At 44.5% G+C, this 21,008-nt stretch overlaps 1 protein-coding gene across 2 annotated transcripts in view; it reads right to left on the bottom strand.

The window, feature by feature from the left end:
* Positions 1 to 20,643, bottom strand: part of HOOK3 (hook microtubule tethering protein 3) — a 133,440-nt gene extending 112,797 nt beyond the window's left edge. For both annotated transcript variants that reach the window (XM_073592077.1, XM_073592085.1), the window contains exon 1: positions 20,225 to 20,643. In XM_073592077.1, the coding sequence (XP_073448178.1) occupies positions 20,225 to 20,281 (57 nt within the window). In that variant the 5' untranslated portion in view covers positions 20,282 to 20,643. The remainder of the gene's footprint in view (positions 1 to 20,224) is intronic.
* Positions 20,644 to 21,008: the final 365 nt, after the last annotated feature.

Here is a 21,008-nt window from a genome sequence, read left to right as displayed (position 1 = left end):
AAGGATAGATCCACTTGTCCATCAGTAATGTCATTTGCAGTCAGGAGTAGCAGCTGGAAGGTGCTTTCTCAATCCTAAATAGCAGGAAAGAGCACCAGGCATCTGACAAACACTTCACCTAGACTGCTGTCAGAGCTCGGTCTCTCCGCATCAACCACTTCCGCAATAGTTTGACAGACAGTGGGCATTTCAAACGGTGCCCAGAGCTCCTGGTGCTTGGACTACACGGCCCAATCACAAAGTGAATCTTCAGATTAAGAGTCACGGATGAAGCTACATTCATGGTACAAGACAACCGGTTGCAGTGTGTTTCTGAAATTGGTGCATAGCAGTGCGGTTTGAGCTCATTCAAAATGAATGGGCTCAAACTGCACCACACTGAATCGCATGTGAATTGCACAGACATGCGCTGCGATTCATAGTGTGAACCAGGCCTAAAGCAGAGTCACTAGCCCGAGTTTACACTTGTGTATATAGGAATCGTGGGCAATATTGTGCGATTCTGCCCACGATTCCAGAATAGCAGCAAAACGTGCAACGCACCTGTGGTGCCATTATTTTTTAATGGCACCCCAAACGCAGTATAATTTGGCTGCGACTGTCGTGCGACAAAAAATGCTCATAAACACGGCATACCGCAAGTTGCCAAACAAACCTGGCTAAGTGCCAAATTTTGGTACATGAGCTTCTTTGGCGCCTTTTTGGAGCGGAGAGAGGTCCATTCAAAATTAAATCGGTTTCACTCCAAAAACGCACTACAGAAACACACAAAAAAAAAAAATACAAGCAGGGGATGACTGAAGCCAGAATGTGATTCAATTGCTAACAGCCACTCACAACTGAAATACCTGAATTAAGCTGAGTTGACTTTTATATATAGGGTCATTAAAGAGGAAGTAAATCCTGATGGGTTTTACTTCCTCTCTATTTCCCTGCAAAGGTAAAGCATAATGGGCTACTATGCATCGCATAGTAGCCCATTATGTGTCACTTACCTGAAACCGAAGCCCGCAATGTCTTATCCCCACTAGCAGGGAGCGTTCATCTTCGCCCCTCTTCCTTCCGGGGGCCGCGAAGTCCGGCTGTGACTGGCCAGAGTCGCGTGACATCACATGCGTGCGAGAGCCACCAGTCACGGCATGACCCCTATTAGAAACGGCAAGATGTGCCCTTTCTAAATGGCGCATGCGCCAATGACATTGGCGCTCGGCTTTGTAGTAAATATCTCCTAAACCGTGGATGTTTAGGAAATATTTCAAGCACCTACAGGTAAGCCATAATATAGGCTTACCTGTAGGTAAAAGTGGTTGTACAGGGTGTACAATCACTTCAATGCCTTATCTAGCGGGCAGGGCCTTCTGATTCGTCTTGTAACAAATTGTAATGTAACTAATGTCTGCCTTCATTCTGTTAAGCGCTACACAAACTGTTGGCGCTATATAAAGCCTGTATAATAATAATCTACCAGTCTGCCGATTCTATGAATTTCCATCAGAGAGGAGATCATTTTGGGTTACCTTTCTCCCAACTGACAACAGGTATTGCACAGATTCCTCCATCCAAGCCAACTAAAAGGATGGAGGAATACACCCCCCACCACCTGGCTTCATAAATTTTTCAAACATGGGATGTTGGGCAGGAAGGGTCTAACAAGGGCCACCCATGGAGCGAATTTCGGCCAGTTCATCAGGAAACACACAAAATGTGCACAGTGTACGGCAAGCACTACCTTTCCAGAGGCCTATGCTTTCAAACTTTGCTGACCCCTGGCCACTGTAGGTGTTACACACTTATAAGTGCATTGAATATCTAGCCCCTAAAACGCTTGATAACATACTGATTATTTGTCATCATTTTTAAGCATTTTCGCTGATTAGAGTAGAAAAATGCATAGTAATAAATAGGCTCTGAGAAGGCTACCGGAAAGGCAAGAATACATTCTCTATTTTTCCAGCATATACTATTTACTTTTATTGCTCTGCTGACAAATCACTTAAATACCAGTGGCTGGAACATATTTGAAGTGGTAGTAAACCCTTACATATGCCGAGTGAAGTGAATGGCCTCAGGCAATACACAGAGATGAAACAAATCCTCCAACATAAGTTGTACCTGTTTATCTGCCATCTTCACTTCTCTACAGCCATTCAAAGTCCAGAATTTATAAAGCTTGTTCAGAAAAAAAGGGGGTGGAGAGCTGAAATGACACACTTCAGAGCTCAGTGAGGAGAGCCCTGCGAGCTGATTGGAGGGAATAGACAAACTCCCCTCCACACAGGAACAGAGCAGAGGATGTCAATCCGCTCAAGGTCCCTCCTCTGTCAACATTTTTCTCTTGGTGTCAGGAAATATTGTCTGAAGCGACTCATGGGGGTAGCAGAGGAAGGAAGCAGCAGACATTCTCCTTTTCTCGGGTCCCTCTTTGGTGCTCCTGGCCCCTTCCTCCTGTTGAGTGCCCCCACAGCAAACAGCTTGCTATGGGGCACCCAAGCCAAGCCACAAATCCCTGTGTCCAATCAGACACGGACCTGCGACCCAGCCCCGCCCCTCTCTCTCCTCATTGAAAGCAGGGGGGGCCAATAGCGCCACTGGAGGGGAGTCCCGGGCAGCTGAGAGATAATCCTACAATATTGCTGGATCTAGATGGGGCTCATTATTGCAGCAAGATAAAAAAACCTTCTGCCTTTACAATCACTTTAATTGGGACAAGTACTATAGAAGGATATGCCTTGTTCATATTTTGATGTCTGTTTACAATCACTTTAATCATTCTTTGTTTCTCTCATGGACAACAAAAAGTGGGTAACCCACAAGACATGTATCGGTTACTTAGCTCAGATAACTCTACAAAAAGACTGTTTATCAGTCAATGTTATATTTAAAGAAAAATTCCAGGTATGGATAAGTTTACATAGTAACTATGCGCATACTATACATGTGGGCTCCCTCTAGAAGTTGGAAATCACTCTAGCAGGCAAGCCTACTACAGTGATCTCCACTATCATGACCAGCAGCGACTCAGTTACATTGTGAACACAGGAGGTTGGCCCCTGGGCAAAGGCTCTATTAAGAGATCGCTTGGTATTTTCTCAATGGGTGCAAACATTTTCTGACTGGAAGAGGTGGACAGCATCATGTCACCAGCACCTCTTCAACTCATTCAATCAGAGAATGCTGTATATTAAACTGAGAAAATGCAACGTGATCTCTAAATGGCATCAGTGCCAAGCAGCCAACCTCCAGAGCAGCTGCTGGGCAAGGGCCTCATAAGATAGCGGCAATCAATTACCGTATAGGCGGTAATTACTGATTTTGCGCTTGCACACTGATCTCACATTTATGGTATATGTATTAATACATTGGATCGATGTAACTATGTACAATTATACATACCTGGAATTCTTCTTCAACACAGGGATTAAAAACGCCACTGTGCATGAACCTGTACAGATGTCTTTCAAATCACCCCTGAACTCGCACTGAAATGCGGGTTTGAAATTTTCAAGCCAGTGTTCAGTGTGAACGAGGGGTCCAGGTTTTTTTTTTACCTAGGTGGATGCAGCATCAGACCGATGATGCAGCTGTCCCCTGGCGTCTCTGCGCTGAGAACCGAACACCGCCAATGGCTCGGTTCTCACTCCTCCCCGAGTGGAGAGCTGCTGACTAGCAGTCAGCAGCTCTCCTGCTCTGTTCCTTCACACTCATTGGAGTGCTGAGCTGTGGAGGGGCGGGGAGTGGCCGTCTCAGCAGCTCACTGAGACTGCCATCAGTCAAGGCAGCTGACAGATCCAGACTTCTGAAGTTGGGATGACGCGGTGCCTCAACTGATTTCAGTGACATCAGCAGAGAGTGGACTTCAGACCGCTCTCTGTGGAAAACGGGTCACACGAGTGCAAAACGGATTGCACTCCTGTGACCCAGAGGAGAAGCCCAGCCTAAAAAGCTCAGGCTGGACTTCATTTAATTGTCCAGTTTTAGTAAATCAGCCCCTGTAAGTCTAGACAAACCCCACTCATATCCAAATGGGTCTACCAGATAGATTACATCATAGATATGAAGTAGTTACAGTGTTTTTCCAACAATAAACCAATGATTTGAGGAAATATGTGCTCTGTGACAGTCAGGCAGAGATGTTTTATACAATATTTTTTATTTTAAATGTGTTTTCTAAACAATATATGGCATTTTATTTTACTTTACTTCTTTGGTTGTTTTTTTCTCCAATACATATTTTACCACATGGGTAGCAAAGAAGAGTTCTATTTTATTTGAAATTTAACTATACGTCTGATATTAATGGGTGATGGGGATAATAACTTAATAATAACTACATAATAACTAAATCTATAGTATCTATAGTAAAAAACATATGCCTGAATTTACCTCTATTAGTGGATTGAAAATTTCAGTGATAGAAATAACAGACCAGCAGTCTACAACAAGCTACAAGTTAAACTATGTCAACAATCTTAAATAGCATTCCAAGAATTTTCTGTCGGATAGAACGTGGCATCTTATGCAACACACACTTCTTCTCATCTCAGATGTTAAAGCACAAAAGACCTACGGCTGTAAAGATCTCATTTCCTTTCTATTTCTTCAAATTCATACCTACTTTAAATTCAAGCTAAACATGATAGTTTAGTGTCCGTCATCAACAAACTTTGAAATAAACATTGAGTTCAGAGAGTTAGGCCCCTTTCACAGGGTCGGCCCGTTCAGGCCCGCCTGTCAGTTTTGACGGCAGACTTGAACGGGCGCTCCATGTTAGCCTATAGAGTGACAGATGTCAGCGGAGACATGTGCGCTGACATCCGACCCGGTCCGATCCGCTAACAGCAGACGGATGGCCCTACGTTCAGATCCGTCACTGGCGGATCGGATCGGGTGAGATCTGATGAAAATGGACATGCTGTCTGTTTTCGTCCGATCACTCCATAGGAAGCAGCGGCGCTCGACAAACCCCTCCCCGCTCAGTGAGCAGAGATGGACCTGTCATCCGCCGGCTCAGCGGAGATCAACGGAGAGATCTCCCGCTGAGCCGGCGGACCGAGGCGGACTCCGTGGAAGCGGAGTCCGCCTCGTGTGAAAGGGGCCATAGATAAGAGAGCAGTACAGTATGAAGGGCAACTTAAAATGCCACAATTAAAGTGGTTGTAAACCTCAGACATGAGATATGAACAAAGCACATCCCTCTATAGTGTGTACATACTTGTCTCAATTCAGAGAACTATGTGTCATTTCTGTCTGCTGCTTCTTTCCACTGCCATCAGCACGAATCTTCTCTGATGAGTTTTCCTGTCACCAACAGAAAAATGGTGACAGGGGAGGAACCTCCAATCAACTCTCAGAGCTCTCCTTACTGAGCGCTCTAGTGTGTAACTTGAGCTCTCTGTATCTTTTTTTCTGAACGCTCAGACAAGCTTTATAAATTCTAGACTTTGAATGGATGTAGGGAAGAGAAACAGATAAACAACTTATGTAGGAGGATTGGTTTCATCTCTGTATCACCTGAGGCCAGTCACTCCACTTGGTATACGTGAGGGTTTACAACCACTTTAATGTGTTCATTAAAAAGGAGGAGAAGTATGGGAATCCGGCCCCCCCAGTTTATACTTACCTAGGTGGATACAGCATCAGTACGATGCTGCATGTGTCCCCCGAAGCCTCTGCACTGAGAACCAAGCGATCGAACACCGCCGATGGCTCGGATCTCTATCAGTCAGCAGCTCTCCTGCTCTGCTCCTCCACATTCACTGGAGCGCTGAGCTGTGGAGGGGCATGGAGCGGCCGTGTCAACCTCTCAACAGCTCACCGAGAGGCTGAAACTGCCATCAGTCCAGGCACCTGGCGGATCCAGACTTCCAGAGTCAGGATGACGCGGTGCCTGGACTGATCTGTGTGAGGTCAGGAGAAAGTGGACTTCAGACCACTGTCTGCTGAAAACGGGTCACAGGCGTGCAAATGCGTTGCAATCCTATAACCCATAGGAGAAGCCCACAGCCAAACGTGCTCAGGCTGGACTACTCATTTAACACGCTGAACGTTTAGGCCCCTTCCACACGGCGTTGTCTAGGTGCAGTGTGCCCGGGAGGGACAGGTGCAGCCCCACTGCAAGCAACCTTGTCAGTGTAAGGCATACTGCGAATGGAAGGAGCTGCAAATCTCGGCAGGTTCAGCAGGGACTGTTTGAACCATATATGGGCAGGCTGAATGTACCAAGTTGATCAAACGATCAACTTGAGTACAACCAGCCTGCTAGATCTTACATGAGAGACTATTGCTAGCGGCTGGGATAGCAATGAGGGAATCAAGCAAATTTCTTTGAAAGAAGTTTGCACCGCGTTTGGCCGACATAACTTCATTTGTGAGCTACAACAGTGCCTTCTCTGCACTGAGCTCCCAACCAGCGCTGTCAGCCCTGCCTGCTGGTCTCCAAAATTCTGCCATTCATTTATCCTAGTCTGCCCCACTCCACATGCATACAATCATTTTTTTCTCCAGCAAAACAATGCTGCTGCCTTGATTCCCAAACTGCCAACACACTACGTTTAGAGAATGGGCTCTTGTCATTCTGGGGTCATGGCTACATCATAGGAAAGGACCTTTCACAACTACCCCCTGCTAGGATTTTACAAGCCTGGGGATGATGTTTCTCACTACACGAACAAGACAGAAAACAATATTTGTCGGTGCAAGGTCTACTGGGCGAGGAGGAGATCTGAGTAATAAGTAATGCATATACATACACTTTAAGTTGCCATTTACATCTTAGCAAAAGGAAACCTATCAGAAAAGATGTAGGCTGCTACTGCTGACCTCCTCCAAAAATGCTAGCTGTCTTGTCATATCGACACTATTATATTCAGTGACCTAGAACAATAGTAAACTGAATACCTGTGTCAGTAACTCAAGGGGCTAAAAAGTCAGTATAAGCCTAGGTTCACACTGGGAGCGATTTGAGAGATCAAATCGCATGACTAGTCGCAGCCTATTGGAGGCAATGGCACTGTTCCAATCGGTGAGAGACAGATTTTGCGGCGCCGCACCGATTTGCAAAAGTAGTTCCTGCACTACTTTTGCCGATTTCATGTGCGACTTCAATAGACATCTGTGCATGAAGCCACGCAAATGTCTATCAAGTAGCAGCTGAAATCGCGCTGACCTTGCTACTTTGAAAGCACGTTACTTCAAGTGAAGTAGCATCAATGTGAACCAGGGCTAACAGTCAGAAACTAGGATTTCAGAAAGAAGGCAGACATATTTACATAAAAAAAAAAAAAAAATTATATATATATAAATTTTTTTTTTTTTAATATATTTATTTTCGTACAAAATCACTCATGACAATGCTACATTTACACATTAAAAGGCGAGACAATGTTTTACATTTTATTGTCTCTACAACGACCTTTTAATGTTTCCCAAAATGTCACACATTCAATTAAGACTGAAGTACAAAACAGGGTTTGGCTTCCTGTATGACAATAACACAAGGCCTACAAAGCACATGACAGCATGGGAAACTTTACCGAATCGGGAAAACAGCATTAAACATGCAGGTCTGCATGTAGAAAAGAAAGTGCGCAGGAGGCATTTAGTAAGTAAAAATGAGTCCTCTTGAGATCACAATTATTTTGTCTGCTGGTGCAGAGTCTAGAAATCTACCTAGGCTGCCAGATGTGGCATTGATAGGCCATGTGCACACTCTTTAGTTATTTAGACCATGTGTGTCCAATTCCCGTGTTTTTTACGCAAGAATACACAGTGCTTTTTTATTCACCTGTGGGTACAGGCACATTGTAAACAATGGGCTACATTTTAGATCAGAAAAAAAAAAAAAGCACACAAGCTTTTTCAAGCTGCAGTGTGCAAGAGGCCTAAAAGCCACTACGGCTGGATGGAGCTGAACACTGTACCGAGTGGTACTTTCCTTTAGGGCCCTATGCATTTGGGGACAAATGCCCATAATGTACAATAAATACGTTAAGGACATTTCGGCCCTTGATGCATAGGGCACAATTAGTATGTGGTCAGGGCCCTGACAACATTAAACCCAGCTGTCATACTGCTAAACTCAGATGCAAAAACCATGAAAAGATCAGGTTTTTTTTCTACACAAAAAAAGCACAATTTCCTTTACTGAAACCGATGACACATCTGTTAAAGAACAGTCAGTCAGCATTACTCTTCACCATTTCTTTTTGACACAGTTCTCATTACAAGGCTTTCGTCACCAAACAAAAAATACATAAATAAAATAATAAATAAAAATCCAGAATTTACTCAAAACTATTCTTAAAGCTATAAAAAGTGTAATTCCACATTTGCAGCCAAAATGGCATAACACCTTTATATTTGTTACATGTTCCTATAAGGGCACTTTCACACTGGGGCGGGTGGGCATCGGCGGTAAAGCGCTGCTATTCTTAGCGACGCTTTACCATCATTTTTGCAGTGCTTTTCAGCCGCTAGCGGGGCACTTTTAAGCCCTGCTAAATGCCGAAAAAGGGTTAAAAGCACCGCTGCAGCGGCACTGCCCACTGATTTCAATGGGCAGGGGTGCTCTAGGAGCGGTGTATACACTGCTCCTACAGTGCCTCAAAGATGCTGCTTGCAGGACTTTGAGCGTCCTGCCAGAGTACAGCTCCAGTGTGAAAGTCGGCGCTTTGCAGGCGCTATTTTTAGCATTAAAGAACCTGTAAAGCGCCTCAGTGTGAAAGGGGTCTTAACATAAAATTAAAAAAAAAAAAAAAAAAAAAAATGGCTACTTTTTTTTTTTTTTTTTGGTACCTTTTACTTGCCTAAAAATCCTACCACTCTATCCGTTCTGTAATATTTAGGAGGGCTGTGGAATAATGATCTCGGGTATCAGTGAGAAGACTGCCCCCTCACAGACAGCTAAAATAGATCATTGGCGTCATGCCGCTGACTATGCCAAGTAGCCTTGGACCTAAAACAATGCAGGTACCATCAGATGAAAGGTCAGCCACAGCACAAGTAAACCCTAGCAACCTCTGGATAAACCCTGGTTGAGAATGACTGGTCTGGATGGTACTGAACAAGATGAAATACTTACCTTAGGGCCCTTTCACACTGGGGCGGGGGCGTTGTCGGCGGTAAAGCGCTATTGTAAGCGGCGCTTTACCGTTGGTATTCGGCCGCTGCAGAGGCGCTTTGCCGGCGGTATAGCAGCGCCGTCCCATTGATTTCAATGGGCAGGAGCGGTGAAGGAGCGGTATACACTCCACTCCTTCACCGCTCCAAAGATGCTGCTAGCAGGACTTTTTATCCCTCGGGGCTTTCACACTGGAATTAAAGCAGCGGCACTTTCGGGTCAGTTTGCAGGCGCTATTATTAGCGCAATAGCGCCTGCAAACCGCCCCAGTGTGAAAGGAACAGCTGTAGGCTTCATGTACACTACAGCTCCTACACTTGAGTTTAGAAGCTTTTAGCATTTTTTTTTTTTTTTTTATGCCAAAGCTCCTAAATGCAACTCCATAAAAGTCTACGTGTCAATGCACACATAGGCTTTTGGCAGCATTTAGGAGTGCTTCAAGAAGAAGAATGGCACTCAGGATAGGAAAGGTTTGTCTGCTTTTTCCCCTGACAGATAGCTCCCTCTGTACAGAGTGTTTACCAACACAGAGCTCGGGGCTGCGATTGCACACAGCCAATCAGTAGGTCCCAGCCGTGTATCATTGGACGGGATCTGCTAATAGGCTCCAGCTGTGTGCAATCACAATGGGTGTTGAGCGGGGGGCGCGCACCCTAACCCTGGACATAGGCAGCGATGTACGAGTACGTCTCTTTGCCTACTGCGGGCGGGGTCGCTAAGTGGTTCTAAAGTCAAAATGTTTTTTAACTTAATGCATTCCCTGCATTGGGGGGGGGGGGGGGGGGGGGGAGAAAAAGGGAGATCCCCATTACCCATCCCCTCCCTAAACACTCACCTGACTCTTCTCACCACTCCAGCATTGTCCCAGATGCAACACCACTCCTCTCACTTCCTGGTCTCACCGGAGACATTGAGGGCAGTGAAGGGAGTGGGGGCATGGCTTACCAGCGCTGTATGTATCTATGGACGCACACAGCTTGGCTTGCTAAGGAGGCACCCAGAGGTGGGAAGAGCAGACAGCACCGACAGGGGCTTGCCCAAGAGGAGGTATGTAACCGTTCTGTGCAATATAGTTGCACAGTGCAGGAAAGTAGTTATTCTAATAATAAAAAAATAAAAACCTTTAGTACCACTTTAAGTGCACTAATACATCTGCTGCATATATGGCAAAGGAGCACTAAAATCTTACATGTTACTACAAAGCAATTATTAGTGGCACAAAAATGACCAGGAGATTTAGTTACAGCACTAAACCCCAAATTTACATTTGCAAAAGAAAAAGGGAAAACCCAGTAGAGCAGAGCTGAGACTACAGTATACCACTCCAGACTACATGGTTTAACGCCCTAAGTTGTGTCCCAATCACCAGCCACTGATAATATCCAGAAACAAGGGCTGCATTTAAAGAAAGCCTCACCAAGCATGATTATACCAGCACTCAGAAACTGACAGTGGTGTATAAAGACCACTTTAACATTTTTGTAAAGGTTTATTGAATAAAACTAATCTGCGGTTATTGTTCACATATATGGTATGAAAACAGATTATACATCTGGATGTTTTAGGCCTGCAGGGATATAAAACTGTTCCAATGTGTGCAGAAAAAAAAACAAATCTGACAGGGGTTATTAACCCCCTTTTGCTTTTTCCAAAATGAGAAAAAAAAAAAAGTTTTGCCTATAGTTGTAAAGTTCTATAGTGCTTGCTGATCAGTACCTTCTCCCCTCCCTTTACCTCAACCACCATTGTTTAAACTGGACTACCCATTTCTGCAAGGAGGATTTTTACCATTAAGGCGAGTTGCTCTGGTGGCACATAGATAAGATAGATGTATGAGGAGTTTGTGGCATTTACAAACTGTAAATGCTGCTTCCTATAGCTGCTCAGATTCTCACATACTGCCGGGTATTTCTTTCTACCAGCATTCCTTTAAATTTTGAGGTGAGTATCCCACAAGGTCTTGTGCTCTGGTGCTTTTTGTGCTTGCCCCCCTAGTCTGTCTGGTCCTGCATGACTCTTTTTTTAGAGCCCTTTTTTGTCTCTCCCTTCTTGTGTCCCTTTTATTTTGTTTGCTGTATTGTAGTATATACTCTTCCCTCTTTATTTTTGATTGCCATGTACAATAGTTGTGTGAATTCAGTGTTAGTATAATGCATCGTTTGTATTACTACCAGTGAAAAAGCTGTGAAAACGAAGTGAATCCTAAAGAAGCCCATCTCAGGTGAAACGCGTCAATCCCATCACCCTTTGTTGGTTGTATAACCAGGCCTGGTAGCGTTTACTACAAGTTTTTAGAATTTACTCCTAGATTTTATTGGTGTATAATAAATATTGTTGGTTTTACTCTATATTGCTTTTGTATACGACTAGCTTTTTTTTGTTTAGCACGTTCAAATCCCCCATTTCACCATATCGCTTTCCAGGAGATCCGGGGAGACGCCATTTTTTTCTGCTATAGTTCTACTTTAAAACACAACACATTTAGTCTTTTCCAATAATAAGAAAATTTAGTGGGCCAGATAGACCAAAAGATGTTCATCTCTTATGGATATGACTTGTATAAAGTGATATTTGATTGATTGCTATAGGTTCATGCATTATGATTTTTTTCCTCCTACACCCCGTTTAACCTCCTCAGCCCCAGAAGGTTTATCCTCCCCATGACCAGGCCATTTTTTTGCATTATGGCACTGCGTTACTTTACCTGACAATTGCGTGGTCGCGCGACGCTGTACCCAAATAAAATTGATGTCTTTTTTTGCCCACAAATAGAGCTTGCTTTTGGTGGTATTTGATCACAAAAAATAGACCGACAATTTGGGGGTGGGATTATACAATACATACATACACACACACACACACACACACACACACACACACAGTGGGGACGGAAAGTATTCAGACCCCCTTAAATTTTTCACTTTTTGTTATATTGCAGCCATTTGCTAAAATCATTTAAGTTCGTTTTTTTTTCCTCATTAATGTACACACAGCACCCCATATTGACAGAAAAACACAGAATTGTTGACATTTTTGCAGATTTATTAAAAAAGAAAAAAACTGAAATATTACATGGTCCTAAGTATTCAGACCCTTTGCTCAGTATTTAGTAGAAGCACCCTTTTGATCTAATACAGCCATGAGTCTTTTTGGGAAAGATGCAACAAGTTTTTCACACCTGGATTTAGGGATCCTCTGCCATTCCTCCTTGTAGATCCTCTCCAGTTCGGTCAGGTTGGATGGTAAACGTTGGTGGACAGCCATTTTTAGGTGTCTCCAGAGATGCTCAATTGGGTTTAAGTCAGGGCTCTGGCTGGGCCATTCAAGAACAGTCACAGAGTTGTTGTGAAGCCACTCCTTCGTTATTTTAGCTGTGTGCTTAGGGTCATTGTCTTGTTGGAAGGTAAACCTTCAGCCCAGTCTGAGGTCCTGAGCACTCTGGAGAAGGTTTTCGTCCAGGATATCCCTGTACTTGGCCGCATTCATCTTTCCCTCAATTGCAACCAGTCGTCCTGTCCCTGCAGCTGAAAAACACCCCCACAGCATGATGCTGCCACCACCATGCTTCACTGTTGGGACTGTATTGGACAGGTGATAAGCAGTGCCTGGTTTTCTCCACACATACTGCTTAGAATTAAGGCCAAAAAGTTCTATCTTGGTCTCATCAGACCAGAGAATCTTATTTCTCACCATCTTGGAGTCCTTCAGGTGTTTTTTAGCAAACTCCATGCAGGCTTTCATGTGTCTTGCACTGAGGAGAGGCTTCCATCGGGCCACTCTGCCATAAAGCCCCGACTGGTGGAGGGCTGCAGTGATGGTTGACTTTCTACAACTTTCTCCCATCTCCCAACTGCATCTCTGGAGCTCAGCCACAGTGATCTTTGGGCTCTTCTTTACCTCTCTCACCAAGGCTCTTCTCCCCCGATAGCTCAGTTTGGTCAGACGGCCAGCTCTAGGAAGGGTTCTGGTCGTCCCAAACGTCTTCCATTTAAGGATTATGGAGGTCACTATGCTCTTAGGAACCTTAAGTGCAGCAGATATTTTTTGTAACCTTGGCCAGATCTGTGCCTTGCCACAATTCTGTCTCTGAGCTCTTCAGGCAGTTCCTTTGACCTCATGATTCTCATTTGCTCTGACATGCACTGTGAGCTGTAAAGTCTTACATAGACAGGTGTGTGGCTTTCCTAATCAAGTCCAATCAGTATAATCAAACACAGCTGGACTCAAATGAAGGTGTAGAACCATCTCAAGGATGATCAGAAGAAATGGACAGCACCTGAGCTAAATATATGAGTGTCACAGCAAAGGGTCTGAATACTTTGGACAGGGATCCTCAAACTACGGCCCTCAAGCTGTTACCGAACTACACATCCCATGAGGCATTGTAAAACTCTGACATTCACAGACATGACTAGGAATGATGGGAATTGTAGTTCTTGAACAACTGGAGGGCCATAGTTTGAAGACCCTTGACTTAGGACCATGTGATATTTCAGTTTTTCTTTTTGAATAAATCTGCAAAAATGTCAACAATTCTGTGTTTTTCTGTCAATATGGGGTGCTGTGTGTACATTAATGAGGAAAAAAAATGAACTTAAAATGATTTTAGCAAATGGCTGCAATATAACAAAGAGTGAAAAATTTAGGGGGTCTGAACACTTTCCGTCCCCACTGTATATAATATTATACACCAGTATATATTACTTTATGCTATAAAACATACCCAATTTTTTTTTTTTAATCAAATTTCCTTATCAATTTAGGCCAATATGTATTCTGCTACATGTGACACCAATACAGTGATCAGTTCTAAAAAAAAAAAAATTTAAAAAAATAAAAATGCTCTGTCAATGTACCGACACTGGCAGAAAAGGGGATAACATCAGGGGCGATTAAAGGGTTAAATGAGATCCTAGGGAGTGCTAACTGTGTGGGGGATGCTTTGACTGGGGGAAAAGATATGTGACCCTGCTTAGCAGGAACACAAGATCTCCATCTTCCCCTCTCACAGAACTGCGGTCTGCCGGACCTACCGATTGGCTCCTGCTGTGTCCAATCACAGCGGGAGTGCGCCCCAGACCCAGTGCACAAAATCACGTACAGGTACTTGATTTCATAGAGGGGGGCCGCCCTGCCGCAGTATATCTCCGGAACGGGGCTGTCTGGAAGGGGATAAAGGCTAAGCGCATACTCAAAGTGCACTTATCCCCACTAAGCTAACCTAGTCCACCTTACCTTATCCATCCTACCCTTCCATGGGGCCATCTCCTGAGGCTGGAGATGCTAAGCACAGGGCTCTGTTGAACACTCACTAAGCTATCCAGCCCCCCTCATCTGTGCTCCCCTACCCTTCCACGGGAACATCTAAATGAAGCTTAGAGATGTTAAAGGACACAGCCCTATTGAACACACACACACAAAGCTAACTTAGCCCACCTTACCTTTTCCCTCCTGCTCTTCCATCGGGCCATCTCCTACGGCTGGAAATGATAAGGTAGAGGCCCCACTGAACCCCCATTAAGCTATCTTGGCCCACCTTACCTTTTTACCCTTTCATGGGGCCAGCTCCTGAGATTATAGATGGCAAGATAATATTGGGGTCCACTTAGATCCTAGTAAAGCTAACCTAGCCCACCTAAAATTTTACCCTCATATCCTTTCCATGGGGCAAGATTCTGAAGCCGGAAATGCTGAGGAAAGAGCCCCTATTAAAATGCTATAGGAAGCTACTGTACAGGTGCAGCCAGTGCACTGAAGATTGGCTGGGCAGGATGTAAGGGCTCTTTCACACGGGGCGGATCAGTGATGATCCGCCCCGTGAACACCCGCTTGCTCAGCGGGGATCGCTCCGCCGATCCCCGCTGAGCAGAAAGATGACAGGTCCATCGCTGCACAATGTGCAGCGACGGACCTGTCAGAGCGCCGCTCTCCCCTATGGGGGATCGGATGATGACGGACCGTAGTGTCCGTTGTCACCCGATCCGATCACGGATGGAAAAGTAGGGTTTTCCTCCGTTACACTTTTCGGAACGGAGCGGGTCGGATGTCAGCGGACATGTCACCGCTGACATCCGACGATCGATAGGGATACATGTATGTCCGTTTTTCATCCGAAAACGGAAGTATGAAAAACGGACATACGGATCCCTCATGTGAAAGAGGCCTTAGACCATGACAGCCAGAGGCAACAAACACTAAGGAAGTAAGCATCTGGAGAGGATGGGCTAGGTTGTTTTGAAAGTGGACTCTCTTTAAAATTTCCCTTTAAGACTCCCTCCATGTCACAATAATACATACACATTTATTTAGAAATGCAAAGTAGGTGCCAACTGACTAGAATTGTATCACCCTAAACTGGTCAAATCACTGATCTCTACACACACTGAAAAAACATTTATGGGGTACCTTCATTTGTCCCAAAATATCTAATGTACCACAAAACAAAACCACAATTTAATTCATTTTTAATATTCAACTCCCTCATCCATCCATGTCTCTACGCTTTATTTTGTTGAAAAATCACTTTGAAAAACACCCCCTAACATTTCTGGCCATGGCCAACTTGAGTAAGTGCTGATGAGTAATGCCAGCATTTATTCCCTGGAATCCATCTGCCAGCTCAGGTATGCAGGCAGGGGGATGTGCTTAGCTGAGAAAACCCCACCTCTCCTCCTGAAGACTCCTGGGATGTATGACATCATTTGCTTAGGAAACTAGGAACTAACTGAACAAAAAAATAAAAAAAAATAAAAAAAAAAAATAAAAAAAAGGAAGAAGGGTTCAAAACAACTAAATATGATATACTGTACTTTCCTACCTATTTACTAATGCTAGCAGCATAAAAATTAAAAACTGTCAAGGTTGATTGAGAGAGTGAAGTTCTACTTTAATAAACCTTTGATATGGTGAAAAAAGGTTAACCCCCCCCCCCCCAAGACTTAAACTGAAAGCCTGTTAGTATGCATATTTGTGTAATTGCAAAGGAAAACAAAGACTTTCTTGGGCATATTGTTTGCTAATGTCTGTCCATTGTCTAAGTAAGTCCTTGAGGCTTGTTACTCACACATTAATATTTACATCAACAGAATCCAAGATCTTGGCCATCAAATAAAAGTCTAGGCCACATTGTCAGAAGATAAGTTATCAGCTGGTTGGGTCCAGAAACATCTGATACAACCAAGCCAACCTGAAACAACACGCAGGGCAACCAGACTGTTCACCCACGTATCCACGGAAAAAAAATTATTAACTGTACATTAGCAACTTCGTGAGTTCATTTATCAAACTTGTCTTTTCCAACTGAACAAACCCTTCTAGCTAGTCATATGCATATATGTGGCAGTATGGAGGTGGGTCATAGATCATGCTGCAAAGGTAACTACACACACCTTCATCCTCCAAATATACTATCTATACTTCCAGCACAATGACTGAGCTGCTGCCAACAGCTTCCAATCACTGCTTACTACTGTGACAGCCAATCATATGATCAAAAAGCTGCATCCCCAGCACTTCCCCTTTTGAGTGGAGCTCTGCTTTGAATGTAAGTGACTGTCAAAATGTAATAGCAGCAGCTTCTATTTTAGACCCCAATGGGAACGCTGATTGTTACTTTAAGAAAGCTACTAGCAGGTTTTCATCAAACTTCAAGTAGTGCTGAAGTCTGCTAGCAGCTTGATTAAAGTGACAATCTGCACTCCCATTATGATCTATGTTTAACATTTACAAACTGGAGCTGAATGGTACTTTAAAGAGGAAGTAAACCCTGATGGGGTTTACTTGCTTTTTTTACCCCTGCAAAGTAAAAGCATAATGTGCTAAATATGCATGGCATACTAGTACATTATGTGACTCTGGCTCTGTGACTGGCTGGAATCACGTGATGTCACGCAAGCGGGAGCAGCCAGTCACGGCACGGAGGGCCATTTCTTCATTGGCCTAATGTACAGCAAACATCTCCCAACCGATGCACGTCCAGGAGATATTTACAGTATCTATAGGGTACAACTTACCAATGATGGTTTACAACCTCTTTAAAGTGGTGGTAAACCTGTGATTGCCACTTTTACCTATAGGTAAGCCTTATTCTAGGCTCGCTTATAGGTAGTGGAAACATCTCCTAAACGTGCGCTGTTTAGAAGATATTTACCTTGTAGTGCATTGATGTCATTGGCGCATGCACTGTGAAGAAACAGACGTCCATGCCATTTCTTCCCTCGCAAGTGCCGTGACTGATAGCTCCCGCGGCTCCGGGCGGCTCCGGCCAGTCACAGAGCCGGAGCAGCGGGAGGGGTGAAGATGGATGCCGCCACCAACAGGGACATCCAGGACATTGCAGGTAAGTGCCACATAATGGGCTGGTATCCAATGCATACTAGCCAGGGTGGATGTGATTTAAATCACTAGTAAAAAGACTCGATTTAAATCATTTTTAAAGAGCTACTGTCATCTGTCCCCCAGCGGCTCCTCCTCTGACCCGCTGTTGACTCACCGACAGTCCCATTCACTTTATTGGGATGGCTGGTGATGTATCACTGACACAACAAGGTGAGGGACATGGTGGCAGCAGGTGAATGGATGCCCGCTAATAGGTGCTGACATGATGGATCTGAAATGACAGGTGCTCTTTAAATGTAAGGACTTATTCTTGCTGGTAGTTAAAATATTTAATATTTGCAAATAAAATGAAAGTTTCCTATTTAGAATAATAAGCTATCAGGTTAGTATAACAGCAATATCAGAACCGATTCAATCATACAGTTTGTAGTGTACAGATTTGCAAAACAATGGGATAAAGGAATATTCCTAAACTTTGTTTTATTTCATGATCACTGTGAAATTGTATGAATGCATCAATGCAGTGCATGTTATCTCAGCCTGCAGAGCTTGGATTCATTGAATGAGTTTACCACAAATGTAAGTATTGCAGAATATACAGCCTCATGCTACATAACTAAGCTCCATTTCATGCTGAATAAACTAAAATTATTAATGTATGTTAACCACTTGCTTACTGGGCACCAAAACTCCTCTCCTGCCCAGACCAATTTTCATCTTTTAGTGCTGTCACTCTTTGAATGACAACTGCGGGGGGTCATCCATCACTGTACCCAAATGAAATTTTTATCATTTTTTTCCCACAAATAGAGCTTTCTTTTGGTGGTATTTGATCATCTCTGGGTTTTTTTTACTTTTTGTTAAAAAAAAAAAAATACCAAAATAAAAAAAAAAAAAAAAAGGAGGGGAGGAGGTCTATTGACAGGCCTCCCGGCAAAGTAGATCCGCGCTGTAGCCGTCATTCGGCTATATCGCAGATCTGAAGGGGTTAAATAGCTTTTTACTCCAAAAGCATTTTAATAAAATACATTATTATTATTTTCTTTTTTATATTTATTTCAAATAAAAAAAATCCGATTTTACATTTTTTTAAATAATTGATTTTTATCCCCCCCGATACTAGCCCATTATGCTTTTACTTTGCAGGGGAAAAAAGAGGAAGTAAAACCCATCAGGGTTTACTTCCTCTTTAAAAGCTTCAAATCTTGCTGAAATCTCTGCAAAGGCTTTGTCAAAGCTTGCGGTTCACACTGCTCTTATACAAGCTGAAGCCTGTGTGAAACTTGTATCGTGTCCGCAGTCCACGACCCGTCTCCTGTATCGTGTCCGCAGTCCACGACCCGTCTCCTGTATCGTGTCCGCAGTCCACGACCCGTCTCCTGTATCGTGTCCGCAGTCTCAATCAATTTACAATCTCTTGAATCATGTCCACAGACTTTGACTATATCCCTGTTGTGTGTTTGCTGTCCCTGACAGTGCATATTCACTGAATGTGTGCGGCCCTCTTTTGATGTTGGGGACCGCACTTGAGGCCCCCCATGTGGAGAAAGTAAACTGGTATATAGTCTACGGTCAGCCTTAGAGCTTGTGAACACTGCAACTCCCCCACATTCAGTGTGCAACGCCACGTGTTTGCTTTTTAGCATTTTTTTTAACTCTTTAAATTGGCAAAGAGTCCTGTGTGGTTTTGTTAATCGGTTCAAGTGCGAATTATTAAAGTGCATGACACTTGAAATCGCACCTGAACCAGACTGAAAATCATACAGGACTCTTTTTTTAGAAAAAAAAAAAAAAAAAAAACACACCACAACACACTGCACATGTGAACTGGCTCCACAGAAAGCCGGTTTGGTTCAAGTCATGCGAATCAGGTGTGGTTCAAAACGCATCCACTTCACATATATGTGAACCGGGGCTACAGAGTTGCATTTACTTGCGGTGTGTGCTATTGGGGAAAAAAAAATAAATAAAAATGTAATTTAAATCGCACACGGAATCACCAAAATGGTGTAAACTACGCTCGTTGAAATGCATTGATTTTCTGACATATGTGCTCAGACTGAGCTTTAAAATACATACAACTATGTGGTGTGAAGGAACCCGAAATTGGGTGCTATAGAAAACAGCGATAGTTTACGTCTATTGGCTGGCACACCTGGGGCCCCCAGAATAGAAAACTGGGGGGGGGGGGGCCCCCAGAACAATAGAAAACTGAGGGGGGGCCAGAACAATAGAAAACTGAGGGGGCCCCCAGAACAATAGAAAACTGAGGGGGGCCCCAGAACAATAGAAAACTGAGGGGGGCCCCAGAACAATAGAAAACTGAGGGGGCCCCCAGAACAATAGAAAACTGAGGGGGGGCCCCAGAACAATAGAAAACTGAGGGGGGCCCCAGAACAATAGAAAAATGAGGGGGGGGCCAGAACAATAGAAAACTGAGGGGGGGCCCAGAACAATAGAAAACTGAGGGGGGCCCCCAGAATAGAAAACTGAGGGGGGCCCCCAGAACAATAGAGAACTGAGGGGGGCCCCCAGAACAATAGAGAACTGAGGGGGGCCCCAGAACAATAGAAAACTGAGGGGGGCCCCCGAAAACGTCTGCTTACAATGTAGGGCCCCACCATGGCAGTAAAGTGCCAGGACTGGGTAGATGGTGACAAAGCTGGTCTAGGTGAGGACAGCTCTCCATAGACACACAATGATAGGGAGCCCAGGGAGAGCAGTGAGTACAGGCCCTCTGTGGGGGAAGGGAGAGTACAGCACACTTACCCACGTCAACAGACTCTCACATAGATCCACCCGGTCCAGGCTCTCCACGTTTAACATCCTCTCCACACTCCGCTATCCGCTCCTCACAGCCTTTCCCCGGGGAGGTGCCACTCACTGATCACATGGACTGGACGATGCTTTCCCGTTATATACAATGTACACTGGGTGACGTGTAACGGCCTGTACGGTCCGGCAGGAGGAGATGGCCGCTATGCCCGGGTGTCCCTTTCCTCCGCTCTAGCCGTGTGTGATAGGTCCGCTTGAGGCGGGGTTAGCCCGGTAGTGTTTCTTTCCCACCCGTGGGCCGCTCCTGCTCTTGCTGGGGGATGGGTGGTCGGTCTCCTCCTCTTCCCCCTATGTGTGTGTCTATGGATGACAGAGAGCTGTGCACAGCTGACACCCAACCCTCACTGCGCACAATCACACCATCCACCGGATATTTACGACAGCTACTACTCAGGCACCCCGGGTCTACTCATCAGTCGGGGGGCTGTGTGACTACAGGCGGCCTGTACATGTGTCAGTGTCACTGGACGGGCTGTACTCCTCAATCTGGGGGCTGTGTGACTACAGGCAGCCTGTACGCCTCACATTCAGGGCTATATGTCATTGGATGGGCTGTACTCCTCATTCTGAAGGCTATATGTCACTGGACAGGCTGTACGCCTGAATCTGAGGGCTATATGTCACTGGACCGGCTGTACTCCTCATTCTGAAGGCTATATGTCATTGAATTGGCTGTACTCCTCAATCTGAGGGCTATATGTCAATGGGCAGGCTGTAC

The sequence above is a fragment of the Aquarana catesbeiana genome, linkage group LG01 (genome assembly GCF_042186555.1).
Source record: "Aquarana catesbeiana isolate 2022-GZ linkage group LG01, ASM4218655v1, whole genome shotgun sequence".
NCBI lineage: Eukaryota > Metazoa > Chordata > Amphibia > Anura > Ranidae > Aquarana > Aquarana catesbeiana.
The sequence above is the reverse complement of the archived record's forward strand: the minus strand, read 5'-3'. Positions and strand labels throughout refer to the sequence as shown.